Raw genomic sequence first — 20,199 nt, 5'->3', positions numbered from 1 at the left:
TGGGAGCTCCGCATTCATTTCTATGTACAGTATTCTAAAAGCTTATAGATACAGGAGAAATGCACCAAAGACAGAGGCATCAATGGAAATCATTTGGGGGGAAGGATCACAATCATTCAAGCATGACACAACAAATGTTTAATGAAGACAAATAGACCAGAATAAGTATTAAAGGACTGGAAAGAACCATTCTAGTGAACATGCTAGTAAAAAAAAACCTTGAGAACTTTTAAGTTACTTCTTAAACTTGAGATTTTTATGCTATCAGTTTTGCCATTTATTAACTCAAACACACACAAAAAAATCATTTTCACCATCGATTCAGAAAATTATTTGACCTTTTAGTCATTAACTTTTCCATTTTGTTCACTCACTGCTTCGGAGGGATTTATATCCACACACTTGACAAATACCTCAACATGCTTTATCTCATCTCTGGGCTGTGGTTTTTGGGTTTACTCTGCAGTTTGATTGCAAGAGGTTGCGCCACTTAAAATAAAAAAAATAATGAAAACATTTGTGACGTATTCTGACGCATTTAGTGGCTCAAATATTGTCTGAGTGTCTCAATCACACGATATGGTGATCGCTTTTAAGTTTTATCGCTGGAATGATGACGATTCTAAGCCTGGTCCGAGTTACGGTAGTTTATGCACAGTGTAATTCACCCAGGTTCAGTTTAAATATTAAATATAATGTTACATATAACATTAGTTTAAATTAGAGAAACAGACCTAAACATGATCAATGCAAGCTGAACCTTTTGAGCCTCATTTTTTATGTTAAATACAATATTACATAAATGGAGAGTAGCTTTCCATTAATATAAGCCTTTATTTAATAACTCATATTGACTTTACAGCTGAATACCTTCATAATGAAACCTAATGCATATGTGCTGTGCTCCGTCCCACATTTTGGGCCCCAGGATGTCGGTTATCTGTCAACCGCATGTCAAACCTGTGTGGGAGAAAACTGTGCGTGAAACAACACCGATCACTTTTCCGCTGGTAACCTTTGTTCACAGAGTTGACCCTTCTGCAGATTTACTTTTTTGTTTGTGCCCATTCAGTAAAAGAAAGAAAACTCCTTCATTTCAATCACTTTTTATTCATCGTAAACTTTAGACTACAAGATTTTTGTCACCATATTGACAAACAAACAAAAAAAGACCAAGAAAACAAGGTCACAACCCTGCTGCCTTCGGCGGATCCAGACTCTCCTCTCAGCTGATTGCCTCTCATGACCAAAGTGAACTTTGGGTTGTTTTGACAGTTGGACTTTGAGATGCTGAGCTGGATAAACACTGTGTGTCATCAAACCACTCATCTGCAAAAAAAAAAAAAAAAAGCTTCAGGAAGATTCCTTTTTTTCCGCGTTGACACTCGTAGATTCTCTGCAACAGCTTTAAAACATTGTCAAACACATCGCTCATTATCATTCAGCCTGTTGACGTGTGGCTCCCTGACAACATAAATGTGTTTACTTCATTCGTAGCGCGGGCAGGATCTTCTTACATGAGGGATGATATTGTGTTTAATCTGCAGCAATAAAAGTGTGAGATTAGATCTTTATGATAGGAATAAAGCAATAACAACTAGATTGACCCTTAGTAGACTGAAAACCTCTAACAAGACCGAACAGTCCAACATGTCCTTTAGAGAGGTTTGCGCACACTTGAGAAAAACGCTGAGAAAATGATTTATGCGTAAGGTAATTTATAAAGATTAAAAAATCTGCACCTCTGTTCAGTTGTGCACATTTAGGAAAACCCATTAACAAATGCAATATCTCAATGTGAAAGGTAGATGAGAAAGAATTACATGGATCCACAGTTCCTTCAGGAGACATACCATTATCCTTCAAGTGTTCAAACAGACCTGCAAACCCTAACATAAAATGCTGGACACACGCTATCATCAAACCCAGAAATCTAAGGTTTTCCTATAGATTCTTGTTGAGACAAAGACATGGAAAAGACTTGAAGGGCAAATGGAGAAAATATACCTGAAACATATTGGAAAAATTAACTATGTGAGCAACCGGATGATGCAACCACACAACAAATAAAGCCTTTGCTTTGGTTACGAGTACTCGACTCGTCAACGATTGGCAATAAGCACGTCAATTACGTCAGTTTTTGAAGTGCTACAGTTGCTGGTTCCTCCAGTTTGCAGCCGTGCGAGGAGAGGTCAAGAGGTTGTTAAGACTTTTATCATCTGAGAGCGCAAGTAGCTACAGTAAATTTCATGGCCGTTGACTCTAGTGTTTTGACTGACGTCTTAAATGAAGTCACGTCTTTTTTTTTTTTTGACACAAGAAATGGTGTTTTGAAAGGTTTTTATCAGAGCATGCGTTATCAGGGAAATGTCTCAACCTGTAGAGGAATCATGTGGTCCTTCAGTGAGTGAACAGAAAAAAACTTGTTTTCAGGTTATATGATTGTTTATTATGATTCTCCCAGGTGTTAAGGTGAACTGTTTTTTCCCGAAACACAGTCGTCCTTATTGAACCACTAACACGTCAGCAGATTACGGCATTTTCCGCACTATAAGGCGCACTGGGCTATAAGGCGCACCTTCAATGAATGTTTTTTTTGAGAAAATTAAAGGCTTTTAGGTGCGCCTTATAGTGCGGAAAATACAGTTCTTGATGTTGTAAGGTTATCTTAAAAAACTAGAGTTGTGAAGATGTCAATGGTGATAAATCACACACAAAAGAGGCAGCCAAGACCACTGCAGTTACATGAACACATTTTTATTGCAATAGCTCTATCGAAAGCAAAAAACAGTCTGATAAATATAAACACTATGCCGATGCTCAAATCTCCTCGCATACCCCTCCTACCCCCGCCCCCCTTTCCCTCCATAGAGAAAAGAAGAGAGAGAATTTAAAAAAAAAAAAAAAAAAAGGCTGGGCATCTGCTGAGGCGTCGACATAACATGAAAAAAGCAACAACTTGAGTTTTTCCTTATTTACAGAAGGAGGATTTCCATTCCCATCAGTTCCTTTTTTTGTTTTTTTAGAAAAAAAAAAGTTCTACTTTTTCGTATATAGGACGTACGTCGCTGAAAAATAATGCACATACGAAGGATACACACCTCCACAGTATTTTTTAACTCTTTCCTGTAAAGCTAATAAACAACAGCATTCAACTTGGAAACTAAGAACACAGGTAGCGGGGGCAGGGTGGGATCAGCTTCCCTCGCCCACCTCCGGGGAAAAAAAATAATTAAAAAATTCCTCTGATAGTTTGGGAGGATTTGGAAAAAAAAGAAAGAAAAAGAAACAAACAAAAATAAGACCCGCGTCTGATAGCAGAAACATCATCATGTTTGCCATTGACAGCAATTCCAACTGTTAACTGTACTACACAGCAGCAAATAAACTGTAATATAGTTACAAAAAATAAACATTAGGCAGAAGTTGCAACCCATTCTTTATACAAATAACTGCAAAATGCCTATGTACTCTTAAAAAAAATACTAGCCTTGTATCGTTTTGTTTTCAGAGACACAAGGTCGCAGAAATACAACGAAATAACCAAGATGATTATTTTCCCTCTGTAAACTAGAATACAAAATAAACCAAAATGTTAGAGGAAAAAAAGGAAACAAAAGTTTGCATAACAATGCAGTACCCTAAGTCTTCTCTGCGAGGATTATATATATATATATATGTATATAGATATATATTACGTAGGTCTCATGTCTCCACCCTTTTAAATTCATTTTCTACACCGTATTCAGTAAAATCAAGGACAGGTTTGAGGTTGAGTTGTTGCCAAAATAAACAGATTCTGTGTAAATTAATTCAGTCATGACGAAGAATTAAACCGGGTAAAATTTAACAAGAAGGCAAAAAAACATTCATGAACGTGAACATTGTTTTTCTTAAAAAAATAATGCTTTGAATAAATTAAGGGGGATTCTTCCAAAAAAAATCACCCAAAATCTAGCTCTACCATTTTTCTCATTGCATTAAAAACTCAAAACTAACACGACTCTGTGGCAAATTCACAAAATATTCTCTAAATTTAAAAAAATCAAAAACTATTCTTTTCGTTTGCTGTGGGTCATCGCAGCTGAATTATAATTAAATTAAATTCTTTGTTCATTTAAAGGGGGATTATATAGGGATACGTCAGATTGTTCATAATGTACATATAAGACACATAACAGGCTTAAAAAACATTTTTGGAATTTTTTTTTACTTCAAATCAGATTGAAATCCTTGATGGGGAGGGGTTAGCCGCATAACCCCCTACACCCTCAGGACCATAGGTGGATTTAAAGACAGGAAAAAAATAATTTTCTTATCTCTTATCATCCTAAACACAAGCATCTTTCTTTCCTCACTGGAACATTTAAAAGGAAAAACGTAAATGAGTGGGGGACTGGTGCAAATATTGGACAGTGAAGCACCTCTATAGTAGGATTTTAACTTGGAGAGGTCTGGAGATTATGAAGTACCTCTAATACATTTAATACTGAAGATATTTTATCTTTGAATTACCTTGATGCAGTAAAACTCCACTCATCTGGCATTTTTCAAGTCCATTATCAAGACATCATATTTGCTTGCTTTTACTGTTTTATGTAATTAAACATTCACTTTTGAATTTGAAAACTTCACATTATCGATGTGATTGCTTAAACATTTAAAAAAAAATTTTTTACTATGGTGTCTATTTTTTAGATCGCAAAATAAAAAGGAGTTTGAAAATCTGTGTAAAAATTTCAGTAGCCCCAAAAATAGGATTTACAAAAATAAAAGGAAAGTAAAACCATGCTTTTCACAAAAAGATTAACTGAGTTAAAACAAAAAAAACAATCAGAGCACAACACATTGAAACAAAATACTTTTAAGATCTCCTGGGCTCCATTTAATGAAACACAAACTGCATTTTCCTGCTAATCTGTGACAAATTGAAATAATAAAAATGAATAAATCACATCAGTAATTTCTCCGTTAACATGACAGCGAGCAGAGGATTAAACTTTGCATTATGAACACATAGCACCAGATGTTTGGAGTTCAGAGGGCATCAAGTAATCAGTCAATCGCAGAAAACCCATCATGCTGCAAAAAAACCAAAACAAAACTGTCGATGCTGTTCTGGAAACCAGATATGAACAATTACTTAAAGAGAGCTCAGCATCCCTGATGTGTGGGGGCTCTAAAAGCATGACAGTGATGCTTCCTACACATAGAGCAGTGTGAGACTGACAGGCCTTCATCCATCCTAACGCATTAAAGACAACAGAAAAACAGAGTGGGCTGATAAAACATCACAAACGGGGAAAAGATAGCATTACACGACAAAAAAAAATAAAAAAATTTGCAATCCTGTGGGCCGTTCGCCATCACTCGTGTTTCAGCACATTTCTTTCTACGAGATCAGTGGAGATGGTACCGGTCATGGGAGAGTAGCGGCAGAAGAAATTCTAAATATGGGTGTATTAATCCGTTAAAGTGTGTGTGTGTGTGAGAGAAGAGGCTGAGAATGTCACTGATGTGGGTGTTTGCCACCTGTCCGAATGTGTGTGTGTGTGTGTGTATGCATGTAAGTGACAAATATCCTCTATGTCACCAAGAAATGCTGACAGAGCTGCAACGGTGACACACAGGAACTACCTCTGCATGACCGTTACACGTGTGTGCATGCGTCACATGACCTTAACATCATTCGTGTCGGCGTCTCAGCGTCGATTTCTGTGCTTTGTGCTTTAACCGTTTATTGAGGGGGGGGGGGGTTACATCTTTGACTGCAGCAGGAAAAATTCCAAGAGATGCAGTTTAGCCAAACAGGAGGATTCAGTGATTATCTTCTCACCGCCATACAGACAGGAAATCAGATGGACTTTTCTGGAGCTTCACAATAAAACAGCGTTGCAAGAGAAGTTGGAGATTGGGTTTTCAAAAGTTTTTAAAAAATAAAGGAAAAAAACAAGCAGAAACAAAAAGTAAAATGACTTGGTGCAGTTCATGTGAAATATAGAAATCCAGAGACCCCAAATTAATTTGAAAGGGTGTTAAAGTCACAGCAACAAATACCTCTGTTGTGTTTTTTGCAAGTTCTTAATTTGAAAAAAAGATGGAAATAGTGTCTTTTTGAATCAGTTTTAGGATCTTGGCCTTCTGGAGAGTTGGGTTAGCCGTTTGCTACCACGCTGTGCTTTTGTGAAGCTCCAACAATGTTTTGTCGCTCAAGAAAACTTTCATATTGGGGAGCAGATAGTCAGTTTACACCTTTCTGGGTGACCGTTAAAGATTTGTCACATTTCATGCACCTCTTTGGAAATGTTTTAACCGTTGATAGATCTCCGTTGTCAAGCGTGTTGCTTCTTGTAAGAGATATGAACCAAAATGTAAAAAGCACCTGTTTCTGTTTATTAAACAGCAGAAAACAAAAGCAGAATCGTGCCGCAAAACAGTTTCCATTCACCGGATGTAGCAGCCGAGTTTCTCTACAAAGCCCGCGTCAATCTTTGAGGTTGTTTCTTAAAGAGAGAGTTCCAACAGTTTGGGAAGAACGCTGATAAGAAGTTCTTTGTCACTGATTAGCTTAGCAGGTAGCTCAATCCATGTAACCTACTGTTTTGACAGCTCAGTATTTTAATGAAATGTACTTTTCTACAGATTTAGCAAATGACATAAAGTGATGATTTATTCGCTTTATAGGTGCTAACAGGTCTGCTGCTCAACTCTGGATTGAGCGATGTTAGCTAATTACTTTCTGCAGCTTTTATTCTTCATGCCAAGTGGCACAAATCTATTTTCTCAACCTTTTAACAAAAAGGCAAAATAAGATTGTTTCCCAAAATGTTGAACTTCTCCTTTAATCACTTCAGTCAGATTCACATATCTGCAAAAGGGCAAACAGAGGACAGATTTGACACAGATCACTTCCAGCATTTGATTGATGATCATTTTTCGTATTCCCGCGTTGTTGAATACCGTCTTGCTACGAGAGCAAAACAAGAAATGTAATGAAATAGGTGTACCTCTTGCAATGAACAAATAATATGCTACAAAATGCAAAAAAAAAAACAGTAATGATTTAAGGTTTCCTGCCGCGTTAGCGAGCTGTAATCAAACCAGCGGCAGCTCAGTGTCCCAGTTGCGAACTGGTGTGAACATTACGCATAATGGTAACTGGAAAGGCGGCGTACCTGACTTGGAAAACAATGGGAACAAGCATTTTAGCTGTGCAACGCCACTTGTCAAACGGGAAGTGAAAACTGATCGGCCAGTTTGTACCATATTAGGGTTAAAAAAAAAAAAAGGAAAAAAAAAAATTAAAAAAAACCCTCCAAAATAAAAGTTTCCAAGTCTGTACCATAATGCCTTTTTAGTATTCAAACCTCCCTTTTTAATACCATAAGGAGAAGCAGAACCACCTGATAAGAAGACAAAGGTTCTGCTGAGGTCCCCTCAAGAGCTCACTGACTGCTGTCTGCGGAACATGAGGGGAAAAAAGCAGCACACACTGGCAGCATCCATTGGTCACAGGCAGAGTCAAGTGTCCCAAGCACAGAGATGAGGAGGAGAAGGAGGAGGAGCAGGGTGGTGGACCTTTATCATCCCGTCCCATTAGTCTGAAAGAGAAGAAGGCAGATCATTAGGTGAGCAGTCAGAAACACGATGAACATCAAGCTAGATTATCAGCGATACAGATGATCACATATAAATATAAAATAAGCTGAAGACATCGACTAAATCACGTCTTATCATGATGGATTGATGCCTTTCCCTTATTCTCATACACATAGAAGCATTGTTAAGGTGCCGCAGGAAATAGACAAGCATTTCCACCGTTTCGTCAAACTTCATAGACAACATACACACTTGCAGTTGCCGTGACTGCTGGAAAAACATGGTTGTATTTTCCTGACGTGACCCTCAGGCACACAAAGACAAATGGAATGCGCCGGGCTCACGCTCGGCGGTTTTACACGGGTTATATTAGCTGTTTTTGGACATTGTGAAGCCGAGTGGTGCTGACCACTTCTGACTGGAATCTGACTCTAAACACAGCTGCACGCGAGCGGAAACCTCCCAGTTTGGGGGGGATTTTTTTTTGGGGGGGGGGGTCTGTATGTGTTTAAACTTTAGAGATGCAGCCAATAACCGATGAATTCTTCTATTGTAATGTACACACACAGAAAACCTTTAACAGACTGGGCTCTGATGGAAACAATCCATTTCTCCGGGTAATACGGGCTGCCAGTGGGCGTGCACATCGTTTGTTTCCTGTGCTGCTGTCGCAGCCCGAACCCGGCTGTCAGGGCGGCTGTTTTGGTGCGGCCCAGCAGCCCCTGATGACCCCGACGGTGGCCGCCATCCAGCTGGGTTATTCCACTGAGAGTGAGGCTTTGTCTGGGACAACAATGCCAACGGCCGCCACAATACAGATGCTTTAACGGGAGGCGCTGCCGGAATGCTACTCCCCTGTTTGTTAGCTGCTGGGATGGAGGGATGGATGGAGAGATGGACAGAAAGCACACAGTCATGGTACACACACACACACACACACACACACACAAACACAAACACTTAGCCTAAACACAACCTGGTCCAACCGAACTACAGCCAAAGCGGTGAAAAGCAAATCATCTACGACAAAAACTCGAAACTTAAAGAGACTCCAAACGGTAATGAGGAGATTGAGAGAAGAGGCTGTACTTCCTGTCTTCCCTTCAAAATAAAATAAAATTAAAAAAAGCAGGATTACCATAAAACTACAAAACTGACTTCCATGAAACTTGATGGAAGCTAATAAACAGGTATTTCTCCAAGTTAAGTATTTTCCGCACTATAAAGAACACCCAAAAGCATTTAATTTTCTCAAAAAAACAACAACAACAGTGCGCCTTATATATGAAAAAGGTTTTAAAACATGCCATTCATTGAATGTGCACCTTATGGCCCGGTGCGCCTTATAATCCAGTGTGCATTATATATGGAAAAAAAATCTTTGAAACAGGCCATTCATTGAAGGTGTGCCTTATAATCCAGTGCATTTTACTGAAAATACTGTAATACAGTCTCATTCATTCTGTTCAAACAAGCTATGACAACTAAATCGACTTGAACTTGTGCACGACGGACCGACGCTAAAAGAGCGTCAGTGGAAGCCGACACGCTGGTAAACGTAGACCTACTGTTTGGTGGATGCTTCGTGATTCACAGTTTTCCCCACCAGTTCTTTTTCTTTTTAAAACCTGCAAACAGAAAGTGTTTCACAAAAACAGGTGGTTGGAAACACAGATGGACGGAGAGTGAAAAAAAGAGAAGCGGGCGAAGGAGTCTCTGAGGACTTCTATCAAAACAAGTCTCTGAGGACATGAGGCCAGCTGCCCTCAGCTGACCTCGGTTAACACACACACACACACACACAGACACACACACGCACAAAATCTGGTTATGAAAACTCTGTTACAACACCTGCATTAGCTGTGGCTAATGATCATCTCTCTCTCTCTCTAATTGTTGCCATTAAAAACATGCTATCTCTCTGCCACATTCGCCCAGCTGGGACAACAGACGAAAGGCATCGTGGGATTGAACAGCGAGAGCAGCGTGTTGACGAGACGCTTGATGGGGCAACAGGCCTTTGAGGAAGAAAAAAAAAAAAAAAACTTGATCGGCGACTGGAAAATGGTTTCTCTCCTTCCACATCTGGATTAAAAAACACGTTTAACTTTCAGAGCAGGTTTGAATTTGCCGACGCAACAGGCAGGAACGTTTCATCTTTTGCTTTTAAAGCCTCTCTACATAATGAGGCACACACTCTTTACCCAGTCATTAAAATACGCCTCGTGTTCCATTAATGTTGTGATGATGTCATTTCCTGTGACACGGCATGAGCTGTGAGGCTCCATAAGGTTGGAATCAGTAAAACTGAATGAACGAGGAGAAATGGATCGGGACTTTGGGAACTCTTCTCTGTAATTTTATCGTTCACAGAGTAATGGTATCTTCATCCCAGATGCATCTCCTAATTCTAATGGATTTAAAAACTATTCAAACGAAATAAAATGCATTTTACAGCTATAACATCATCTCAAGGTTGTCAGTCGAGCGGGAAAAAAAAAAAGAAACGTGCTGCGGATTTCTGTGCAGCTCAAACAGAGCATCAGAAAAGGTCACCAGAAGCTGCAATTAAAGATGCTGCAGCGTCTCAGGTGCGTGTTTGCACTCGCATTCTGACTTTGTCTATTAAAGTCATCCACAGACGCATTCCAGTTAGTAGATGGATGCTCCAGTAAAACCCTGCTTTATCATTAAGAGAAGAGAGAAGAAAAGAAAAAAAAAACCGGAGCCTCGGTGAGTCATTCAGGACCACCTACGAAAGAAAAACCTCAAAGCCGACTGTGTTTAGGTCCGTTTATCGCTGACGACACGCATTTCCTCCTGAGAAAGACCTCACGGGGTTTGATGAGGCTATATCAACGCCTGTGGCTTCAACTCACGGTTAAGTAACTTCAGTTGTACTTTCTGACGACCAGAAAACACATTCTGATGTCTTCCGACCAAATCAACTCAATATTTCCATGAAATACAAATAAATCTTTACAGAAACTCAGTGACCAATGGGAACCCTGCTGGCTCCGAACACATATGGGATTATGGGATCTCCCCCGTTTAGCTCTGCGGACCCAGCACATGGATTCCCATGCTTCTCAGTGCGCCCACGCTAAACGCTACCCCAGCATTTAAGTGCTTTGCATTAAGGTGTTCATCTAACCGTGGGCTATTTCAGATTATTTATTTGCCCCCGTTGTCGCTAAAACGGGGGCAAATAAAACACAAGCAAAACTTCAACAAGACAGCTGCCTCAAATCAGAATTTGCTTTTTGAGCCTTCGTAGATGGTTAATAATTCTAACATCTGTGAGCCTGTGGTTATTTAAGAAAGAGAGAGTGAGCTCTACATGCAACACACATCCACGAAGAGCAAAAAAAAAAAAAAAAAAAGGGGGGGGTCCTGTTACGAGCATGCCTCTGACCGGCCCATAAATTCATGTCGCTCTGCAAATAGACCTGTAAATATAGAAGGGTCCCGGCCACGGAGGTGGGAACGAGAGAGGAAAGGGCAGCCTCGTCCCATCTCCTCACCACCTCAGCTCCACATGGGGGGGGGTGGCTCTTCTACTTCCTTTCCGGGACCTGCCTTTAAATTTCCTTTTCTTGCGTCCATTCAAAAGCTATTAGATGTAAAGAATCTAAAAGACATCTGAATTAAATGTGCTTTTTTTTGTAATCAATCAATCAATAACCTCACCTATGGTTCACCCTCCCTCTACCTCATCCCTTTACCATCTCAATCTCAATGCAGACGCGACTCTACTATTGATTACGTAACGTTACCACCCCCTTCCCACTCCCACGAGGCCGGACGTGTGACATCACGTCACATCTAATATTCACCGCCGCGCTACAGGAGACAAAATGTACTTGCCCCCCACCCCACACACACCCACCAGTCTCCTCCAGGTCTGGATCCAGGTGTGCTCCTATCAGCTCAACACCGCAGCTGAGAGGAAGCGCATTCCTGAGGGATGATGATGCGTTTCCTCTCAGCGCCGCTGTGTGCCTTGACACGCCGCCGCCGCAATTACATCGCCACATCAAAGGCTGCCAGCCGTGACTCAGCGCACGCAAACACACCCCTACCTAGACTCGGAACATGAAAACACACTGGCCGATCACTGAGTGTGTGCGTGTAGGCATGTATTAACATTGCTCGGTGTTACCTTGAACTGCATCAACACACACACACACACACACGAACCTTCTGGCAGCGCCTGAAATTAAGCACACACAAACAGACGGAAAACTACACACAATAAGATCTGTGTGTGCGTGTGTGTGATTTTTGAGTGCTGGTTGATCTCCTGTGTGAGTGCTGTAGACTTAACACACGAGCACGCACACGCAGGCTCCGTCATCGCCGCTCAGCACGAGAATCCTGACTCATGCTCACGCACGCACACCAAGGGACGGAGTGAAAACATCCTTTTAACATCCTCTTGACTCTCCTCTGTAAAGCTAAACCCAGCGCTAACGCTAACGCACGCACGCAGACACACACACACACACACACAGAGGAGACATGATGCAACTTCAGCTTCTTTTGGGTTCGATGATGGTTTTTAGCATTTGAAGAATTCACCCTGCGATCTAAAAAAAAAAAAGGAATAATATGCAATTGTTGATACCAAAATTAACATTTCAGTCAAAACTGCCACACGTCTGCTCAGCTGGGGGCTCCAAACGTTAAGATTTCCCTGCATGTATTTGAGAGTTAATTAAATCTTTGGTTCGGGTTTGAGATGACAGAACGTTTCACTGTTTCTTCACACATGAGAAACTGAATGATCGGATAATTATCATTGATGTAAAAAGATGAAAAACTCCAGTTTAAGGTGTTTTTTGTGTGTTTTGCCATCATTCCAACTGCTCCCTCTTGTTTCTTTGGTTGTTTTTCCCGCATGTATATTTTTCCCTGCTTCGACTGACAGTCTAAAAGCAGACAAAAAGGTTGCGAACGCGCGCGTGCGCACACACACACCCACACATCCGTGCTCTCGGCACACATGCTGACACAAAGAAAACAGCGGCACGTGCACAGACTGGCACCAGCTACAAAGACAGGAAGTCAAGGCCTTTTTTTGTTTTTTGTTTTTTTTTTTGGGGGGTTGATTCAGCCCGCACTTGACCTCGGATGAACTCTCGGTTCATTCAGCAAGCTAATTGTCTGCCAGTCGGCTCGCACACATGCAAACCTCAAGACGAACCGCGTACTGGTTGCCACTTCCTGTGCCAGCACGGTTTTAGCCCAGAATTCAGTTCCCAAGACAGATGCTTTCAAACACGTCTGGCTGCTCAAAGCGCCTGAACGCAGCCCTTGTCAAGATCATAGAGCCGATCCAAAATAGATTCACTACAGGAGCGGCGAATTGATATAATGTGGCTAATAATAGATAACAGCTCAGGTTAAATTTAGATTTCGGCGAAGAAACACGTTTGTTCTCTTTTACTGATGCTTAAAAGCTCCTTTTTCTCACACACGCAGGAAGATGTTGAGTTTTTTCCACATGCACTGCTGTGGCAGTCAATAAAAGACTTTTACGAGCAAATACGATTCACACGTGGCTCACATGAGGCAAACAAAAATTCGACTCACCCTTGGTTGTTGTGGCGACTCCGTCGGATTTGGTGAAGTCTATACTGGCGTAGGTGCCGTTCTCCAGCAGAGGCACTGTCCCCATCGCCACCGCCGCGCTCCCATTACTGTTGCTGGCTCCCGAGGTCACGGCTCCTATGTTGCTCCCGTCCTCCCTCAGCTCCAAGGCAATGTAATTCAGGCCGTTCTGGTAGCCAACAGACATGTTCCTGCACATTCTGCCTGTACCGGCCCCTGAGGAGGAAGAGGAGGAGGGCGCCGGGGTCCCGGATGTCGTGCTCATATCCATCGATCTCACTGGGGTGTGATGAGCAGACGAGGCCCCTAGACCTTCCATCGACACCCACATGCTGTCAAAAGACGCCGAACTGGCCCATCTGGAGGTCTGACCCTCCGGTAGGTACGGTCCGTTGGAGGCTGTGGGATTGACGGCTGAAGATGAAGAGCCAGGTCCTCCTCCTCCTCCTCCTCCCGAGGGAGTTGAATTGGAGGAGGAAGTGGACGAGAACGTCTCGGAGCTGTGTCTTCTTCTGCCTTGAGGGTCCGCTCGAACCACCTTGGGTTCCAGCTGCTGCGTTGGCATCCTGCCCGGGCTGGAGGGAGGAAGAGGAGGGGAGATGGACGCGGAGGAGGCAGAGGGAGCGTGGCTGTAATGTCCCTCCACGATACAGAGATGCTGCAGCATGGCTGTGGGGCTCGTCCTGTCACCTCTGCTGAGGTTAAAGGTCGTTTCTGCGTAATCATCTCCGATTGACCTCCAATGACCTCCAGCGGGGACTCCGGGGGAGGCCAGAGCTCCTGGATTGCTGGCCAAGGGTCGGATGTAGCTGGGTGGGTTCCAGGGGGCAACGAGACTGGGTCTGGGTGACTGGTTTTTACCCAGACATCCAGCGCTGTCCTGTCGGTCAGCTCCTACCTCCACGCTCATGTAGTCCTGGTGAATTTGAGGCTGGGGAGACGATCCGTGAAGGTCACTGCATTCTAGGGAAGCTGTTTCATCCTGTGCAGAACCAGGATACGCGGGGGGCTGTTGTTGGTGCGGGTAGTGATCTCCGAACTCGATGTTAATATACTCTCCAGGACTGGAAGGCCCTTCGGATGAGCTGACAGTAGCGGGGACTGAAGTGGACGTGCCTGCAGACGAGGTGGAGGGTTCGCTAACCCGCATTGGACCGTGGAAACTTCTTCTGCCTAAGGGAAGCCGGTTGGGCCTGGCCACGCGCCGGTCGGCCATCGCTGCGGTCGTGTGGTGAGCTCCGTAAGGTGGAGGTGGGTGGGAGGGCGTGGAGGCGCTGCTACCTCCTCCTCCGCTCCTCTTCTCCGGCGTTGGCACGGAAGCCGTGGCGACTGACGAATAAACTGGCTTGGCAGGCGAGCTCATGGGAACGTACTCTCCGTACTCCTTCTCATCCCGCTCTCTGGTTGGGGCCTTGTAGGATCGAGGGAGGGAGAAGTAAGGGCTGTAAGACTTTGAGGTACCCTCAGGTGTTCCAGAGGTGTGATAGTTGCTGCTGCCTTCATTCGGAAGCTTGCCCCCGCCCCCGCTGTAAGACATGTCCATATATTCTCCATTCTCCGGTCTCTCTGCGATGCTGTCATTTCCACTCGCGCCGACTATGCTGGAGCTACTGTGAGGGCTGGGGGAGGCCTGCCCTGGAGAAGGGGATCCGCTGCTGCCCCCCGGCAGCATCATCATGTAGCCATGGGAGTCCGTGGAGGACGGGAAGTTAAGTTGGGAGTGATGGTGCGCCGAACGGGGAGCTAAAGATGGACTATGAAACTGGGGTGAATGGGATACGGGCTGAGGGTAAAAACTGGGTTGCATAGGCATGTAATCAGGAGGAGTGTCCCGAGGAGACGCAGCCACGCCGCACATCATGGGCATGTAGCCGCTGTCTTCCTTGGCAGAAGTAGAAGAAGAAGGCGGTTGGCGTTCGCTAGCGGCCTCCGTCCGGGACAGCGTGGAGGGACGGCTCTGCTGGCTGTGCTCGGAGCAGGAGCTGTAATCGGAGCGGAGCGAGGAAGAGGAAGAAGACGGCCCACCGCGCAGCAGTCCGCTGCCGAACGGTAGCACGATGTCCGATCCCTCATCCAGTGAGAAGTTGGTCTGGGTCATTTTCTGGTAAACCGTCACCCCGGAGCCACCAGTTGCGCCGCCAGCCTGTCTGGAAAAGGAGTGCGTCCTCCTCCTCAGCGACGACGAAGACAAGCGCTCGTCTTCTGTCGTCGACGTGCTCTCGTCCCGTGGCGTGTCGCCTCCGCTGTTGTTCCCGGAGCCCCCGCTGGTGCAGAAGACCTCACGGTTCCAGCTCATGGCCATGTAATCGCTGAGACAGTTCTCTTCTCTGATTGGTGGGGTGTTCCCCAGGGAGTCTGGAGTGTTACTCCGTACCCGGAAGTACCTGAAGTCGCCTGGACTGGAGCCATACTCGTCTGAAGAGTTGAAGCCGCCATCGGACGGCGACCCGCATATCGAGGCGCTCGACGGGCGGGTGAGGGTGTCTGACACCGAGCCGTGCCCGCTGCTGGAGGAGACGCTCACCGGGCTGGTGGTGGAGTTAAAGTGGGACACTGGCAGCGAGGCGGAGCGGGCGTGGCAGGTGGACGACGACGACGACGACGATCCCGGGATGGCTCTGACGTAGCGTCCGCAGCTGGTGCTCGTGCCGGCATTTCCCGTGGCGACGCAACCTGCTCCGCCGGCGCCGTCTCCTTCCTGGCGACCGTGATGGAAACGCGCCGAGTTCAGGTGAACCAGGCTTCCCGTGGCGGATCGAAACGGCCGGTTCATCGTCCCCTCGCCCTCACTGGACGTTCTGAAGCGATAACCGCTAGCCCCGGAACTCTTACTCGACGGCGGCGTGCCGACGACTGACTCAGTCCTCGATCGCCGCTGCAGTCCGGTCTGGCTGGGTGGCAGGTTGCCCAGGTGGCGCCGGGTCGTGATGAAAGGCATGGGATTGGAGCCCGACGACTGACTTTTACTCCTTGGCCGGAACTCGGCGAAAGCTTTCAAAGCTTTCATCGTCTCCAGGATGGTCTCGTGCATGTTTTGGGCCACGACAGAATCATCCACCTGCATCCATATCTCTCCGGGCCCGATGGAGGAGGAGCGACCCACCTCGATGAAGAAGAAGCTTTCCGAATGTCCACAGCGTCTGATATTCATCAGCTGGAGGTTGACGCAGGGCGTTTCAGAGTTCAACTTGACCAGGTGAACGGTTTTAGTTGAGAGGCATAACCGGTAAACACCTGTGAGGTTTTTAGTCTGACCCAGACCTTTGGGCTTCACATTCACCTGCCACACCTCTTTGAACACAGTACCGGGGGTAACTGTTCCATACCCATCATCCAGATCATCAGAATCCAAATGCCCCTTCTTGCCCTCACTCATCAGCTCGCTTACAGCCACGTACCAATCTTCCTGCTCCTGCTCGTTTTCAGCCACGATGGCAAAGTACTCGTCTTTAGTGTAAATGGCAATGAGGTGTTTGTTTTTGGAATCCGCCCTTTTGTTTACCGTGAAGCACTGGTAGAGGTAAATCACCCTCTTCGGGGGGGAAAGGGCGACCGCCCCGCCGCTGGCGGCGGCCGCGGCCGCGGCAGCGGTGCGCAGGCTGTTCCTGAATTTCTTCTCGCTGTCGTAGTACTCCAGGCGGCTCGGTCCGAGGTGACTGGCAGCCCGGAGCACGAAAAACCTCTTGTGTCCGTGTTTCTGCTTTCTCAAGTAGCCACACTTTCGAATATCATCCACAACGTCCGACGTGTTGGTTACGTTCACGGCCGCGTATACATGGCTGCCGCGGCCAGCGGCGGAGGAAGCGGCGGAGGAAGCGGCGAGGTCCTCGGCGGCGTGTACCTGACTGAGAGACGAGGAGGAGGCTTTCCTAGCCGGGGACTCGGCGGTGTTTTCACCGGAAAGATGCTGCTGTGGAGCAGTCTGGTAGTGATGGTGCTGCTGTTGATCCTTTGGTGGGTGTTGGTGGCTGAGGTGTTGAGTGTGGAGGTGGTTGGGGGGCGGTAAATGTTGATGGACGCGAGAGCTGTCTCCTCCTCCGCCGATATTAATTAACGGGGAAGGGGGTTCCCCGACCGAACCGTCTCCGTTTGCGGCCGCAGATTTCGTCCTGACGTCCCTCTGCTGCGTCTCCACCATCAACATCGCTGCCTTGCCTTCCTGGTAGTTGGTAAAATTTGCCATCAGATAATACAATCAAAGGTCACTTTACTAGCAGGCTAATCCTGGTGGACCTAGACCCCATTCTTGTGTTGGGAGACGAGCTCCCGAGTCCGGCTAGGCCAGCTAATGTTGACTCGCTCTGTTCAGATTTGCAATCCTCAAGAACCAGCTTTGTTATTCCGCAAAAAAGAAAAAAGTCCCTTTTCCCTCTTAGCAGCAAGGCGGTTATTCCAATGCGGGCTTTTTTTTTTTTCACGAAATGGAGCCTAACGTGTGCAACATGACCACGTTCAGCTGTGTTTCTATAATCGGGAGGATCCAGCTAGCTCAGTTAGCAATCCCTTCCCCTCTCTGTACACATCTCTACGGGCCAAAGCACAAACAACACATGACCCTCTGCGTCACCCACAAAAAGGGAGGGACAAATACTGATATCCGGTTCCTGATTGGTTAGTAATTATGATTGACCATCTTTGACGGGACTGTTGGCAAATCGGTGCAAGTCATTAGTGCCTTGCGTCAATAGCTCTGACCAATCACATCCCAGAGACTTTTGACGAAGTTAAATATAGGCGGTGACTTTGTGAGACTTATCTTGAATCTGTTTGTTAGGTTCTACGACAACTGTTTCTCAACTATTACCGGCTCCAGCCACTGATCCTAGATCTGCAGTTGAGCTTAAATCCACCTATCGTCTTCTCTCTGTCGCTGTGAGCACACTGGTCGATTATTTGCTTGAATGTTTCAGTTACAGTACTCCTTTTTAAAAATCTTTACGAAGTTTGTCTAACAGTAAATTTCCAAAATACTTGAACGAATTCAAATACCCAAATGGTCACCCATATTTTTGGTCTGAATCAGCATTGGACAGTAGACAAAACATTTTCTATTGTTGTTTCTTCACTGCTTTTCATTTATAAATAGATTACTTTATGTACCTGCAATACTTTTATTTTTCTATAAATTGTTTTTTTTTTTGTCTACATCTTTTCCTCTCAGCTCGTCCCGTTAGGGGTCACCGCAGCGTGTCATCCTTTTCTATTTTCTGCGTCCTCTCTGAACCAACTGCCTCATGTCTTCTCTCCTAAATTCATCCACCTTTTTCTTTTGTCTTTTTATAAGTAGTTTTAGTTTGTTTGTTTGTTTGTTAGTTTTTGTAATGGGGCATATTTCAACAAATGCAATATGATTCAAAGTGTATTAAAAATGCAAAACAGAATGGGACAGGGCAAAAGAAACATAACACTTTCTAATAAACATTACCTGTAATTACCAAAAAATACAACAAAATGACATAAAGGTTAAAACAATTACAAAAAAAAGAGAGTTGTCGTTTTTCTTATAAAAGTTACTCTAATGTAATCAAAGAATGCAAGCATTTCTCTTTCTGCACCTATTTGACTGATGTGTCTTAATTTATAACAAAGCATTATTTTGTATGGTCTCAAAATTTATAATCCTAATCTGCAAAGTAAAAAAAAGTAAACATAGTTGTCAAATAAAAACAGGAAAACAGTGTTTGTCTTTGAAATGTACAGCAGTTATGAGATGAAAACACAAAAAGCACACCAAAACTGTATGCTGATATGAATGAACGCCCTTTTGCTTTTACTATATCCCATGTCCCAATATGAACATGAGTCTATCAACCCCCTGTTATTTCTTTACCACCCGCAGACAAAGATGTCTTTAATGTTTCTTTCAGACCTTTAACCCAAACACTAAAACGAGTAACAGCTCCCCAAAATCTGGACCTCTCGCCCGCCTGCCGTGCGCAAAGCTTACTAAAACACATTGCTGCTCTAGTCATGTGAGAACCTACTGGTGAGTTTGGGTGCACGCCAAACACAGTGTCAGTCAGGGTTAAGCCAGTTAAGGTGACCTCACATGACCTGCATCCTCTGGCTAAAATCAAACCTGAACTTTGGTACAGGTGATGATTTCAAATCATAATCCAGTTTTGTTTAAATCACACTGTCGACTACGTTCACCACACACCACCACCGTGGGAGTCCATCCCCATGGGAGTCCCTCTTGACCCTAAGACTGGTATTAGTTTTTCAGGGCAGCTACATGTGGCATTAAACACTTACTAAGAGAGCATGCATGTGCAAGAGCCAAGATTCAAGCCCCAGCTGTGTTTTCCACGGGAACCTAGATAGAGTAATTGAGGACAGGGGGGGTCTTGTCCTCAAGACCTACCCCCCCCCCCGCCCAGGGGAAGTATCTGTGTACTTCAACATCTCTGAGAATGCCCCGCCCGGCTGCCTGAGCTTCTACTACACTTTGCATGCAATAGTTTGTTGCACTCTTTTACCCCAAACAGTATCATGAGTGGGATCAAGTGTAGTGCAGCTGGCCACAGTGGGAATAACACCATTCACTCAAGTTGTGCCATACGCTACCAGTGGAGTTATGTAGGACCACCTGTCTGCCACTGAATCTCTCACTGCTGTCAAACACTGACTTCTAATCACTTCAAATTTATACCATACAGACAGACAGACAGACATCTCTGTAGTTATTTAGTTAGTTTCTAGATAGTCATATATATGTATATATATGAATATATCAAATAAAACACAATTTCTCTTAATCCAGACTTCCTAAGCTGACCAGACCAAATACGGATGTAATAATAGAGTTCAATTTATTGAACTCTATTATTACAATAGGTGAAAACGGCGTTATCACATGTTGTCCCTTAACCCTGCCCCATCAACCGGTCTATCTCTCTCTTCCACTCGTTCACCCCTTTGTAACCTCTTGTTACGGAAAAACGAGACAGCGTTGTGACAGCCGGAACACCATCCTCCAATCTCCAG

General features: G+C 44.6%; 1 protein-coding gene across 2 annotated transcripts; it reads right to left on the bottom strand.

Moving 5' to 3' along the window:
- Nucleotides 1-954: 954 nt before the first annotated feature.
- LOC137590298 (insulin receptor substrate 2-B) lies at nucleotides 955-17,728 on the bottom strand. 2 transcript variants are annotated; one of them, XR_011034354.1, is made up of 3 exons: nucleotides 13,195-17,728; nucleotides 7,404-7,601; nucleotides 955-1,329 (listed from the first exon to the last, which is right to left on the bottom strand). XR_011034354.1 is itself a non-coding variant. In XM_068307825.1 (2 exons), the coding sequence occupies exons 1-2, from the start codon at nucleotides 17,393-17,395 to the stop codon at nucleotides 7,597-7,599; spliced, it is 4,206 nt and encodes a 1,401-aa protein (XP_068163926.1). In that variant the 5' UTR covers nucleotides 17,396-17,728; the 3' UTR covers nucleotides 1,398-7,596. The 2 variants fall into 2 exon arrangements, 1 of the variants encoding a protein (XP_068163926.1); XM_068307825.1 differs by lacking the exon at nucleotides 955-1,329 and having other exon boundaries at nucleotides 1,398-7,601.
- Between the last annotated feature and the right edge of the window lie 2,471 nt (nucleotides 17,729-20,199).

Source organism: Antennarius striatus, chromosome 23 (assembly GCF_040054535.1).
Source record: "Antennarius striatus isolate MH-2024 chromosome 23, ASM4005453v1, whole genome shotgun sequence".
NCBI classification, from domain to species: domain Eukaryota; kingdom Metazoa; phylum Chordata; class Actinopteri; order Lophiiformes; family Antennariidae; genus Antennarius; species Antennarius striatus.
Note: the sequence above shows the minus strand (reverse complement) of the source record. Positions and strands in the feature narration are given on the sequence as shown.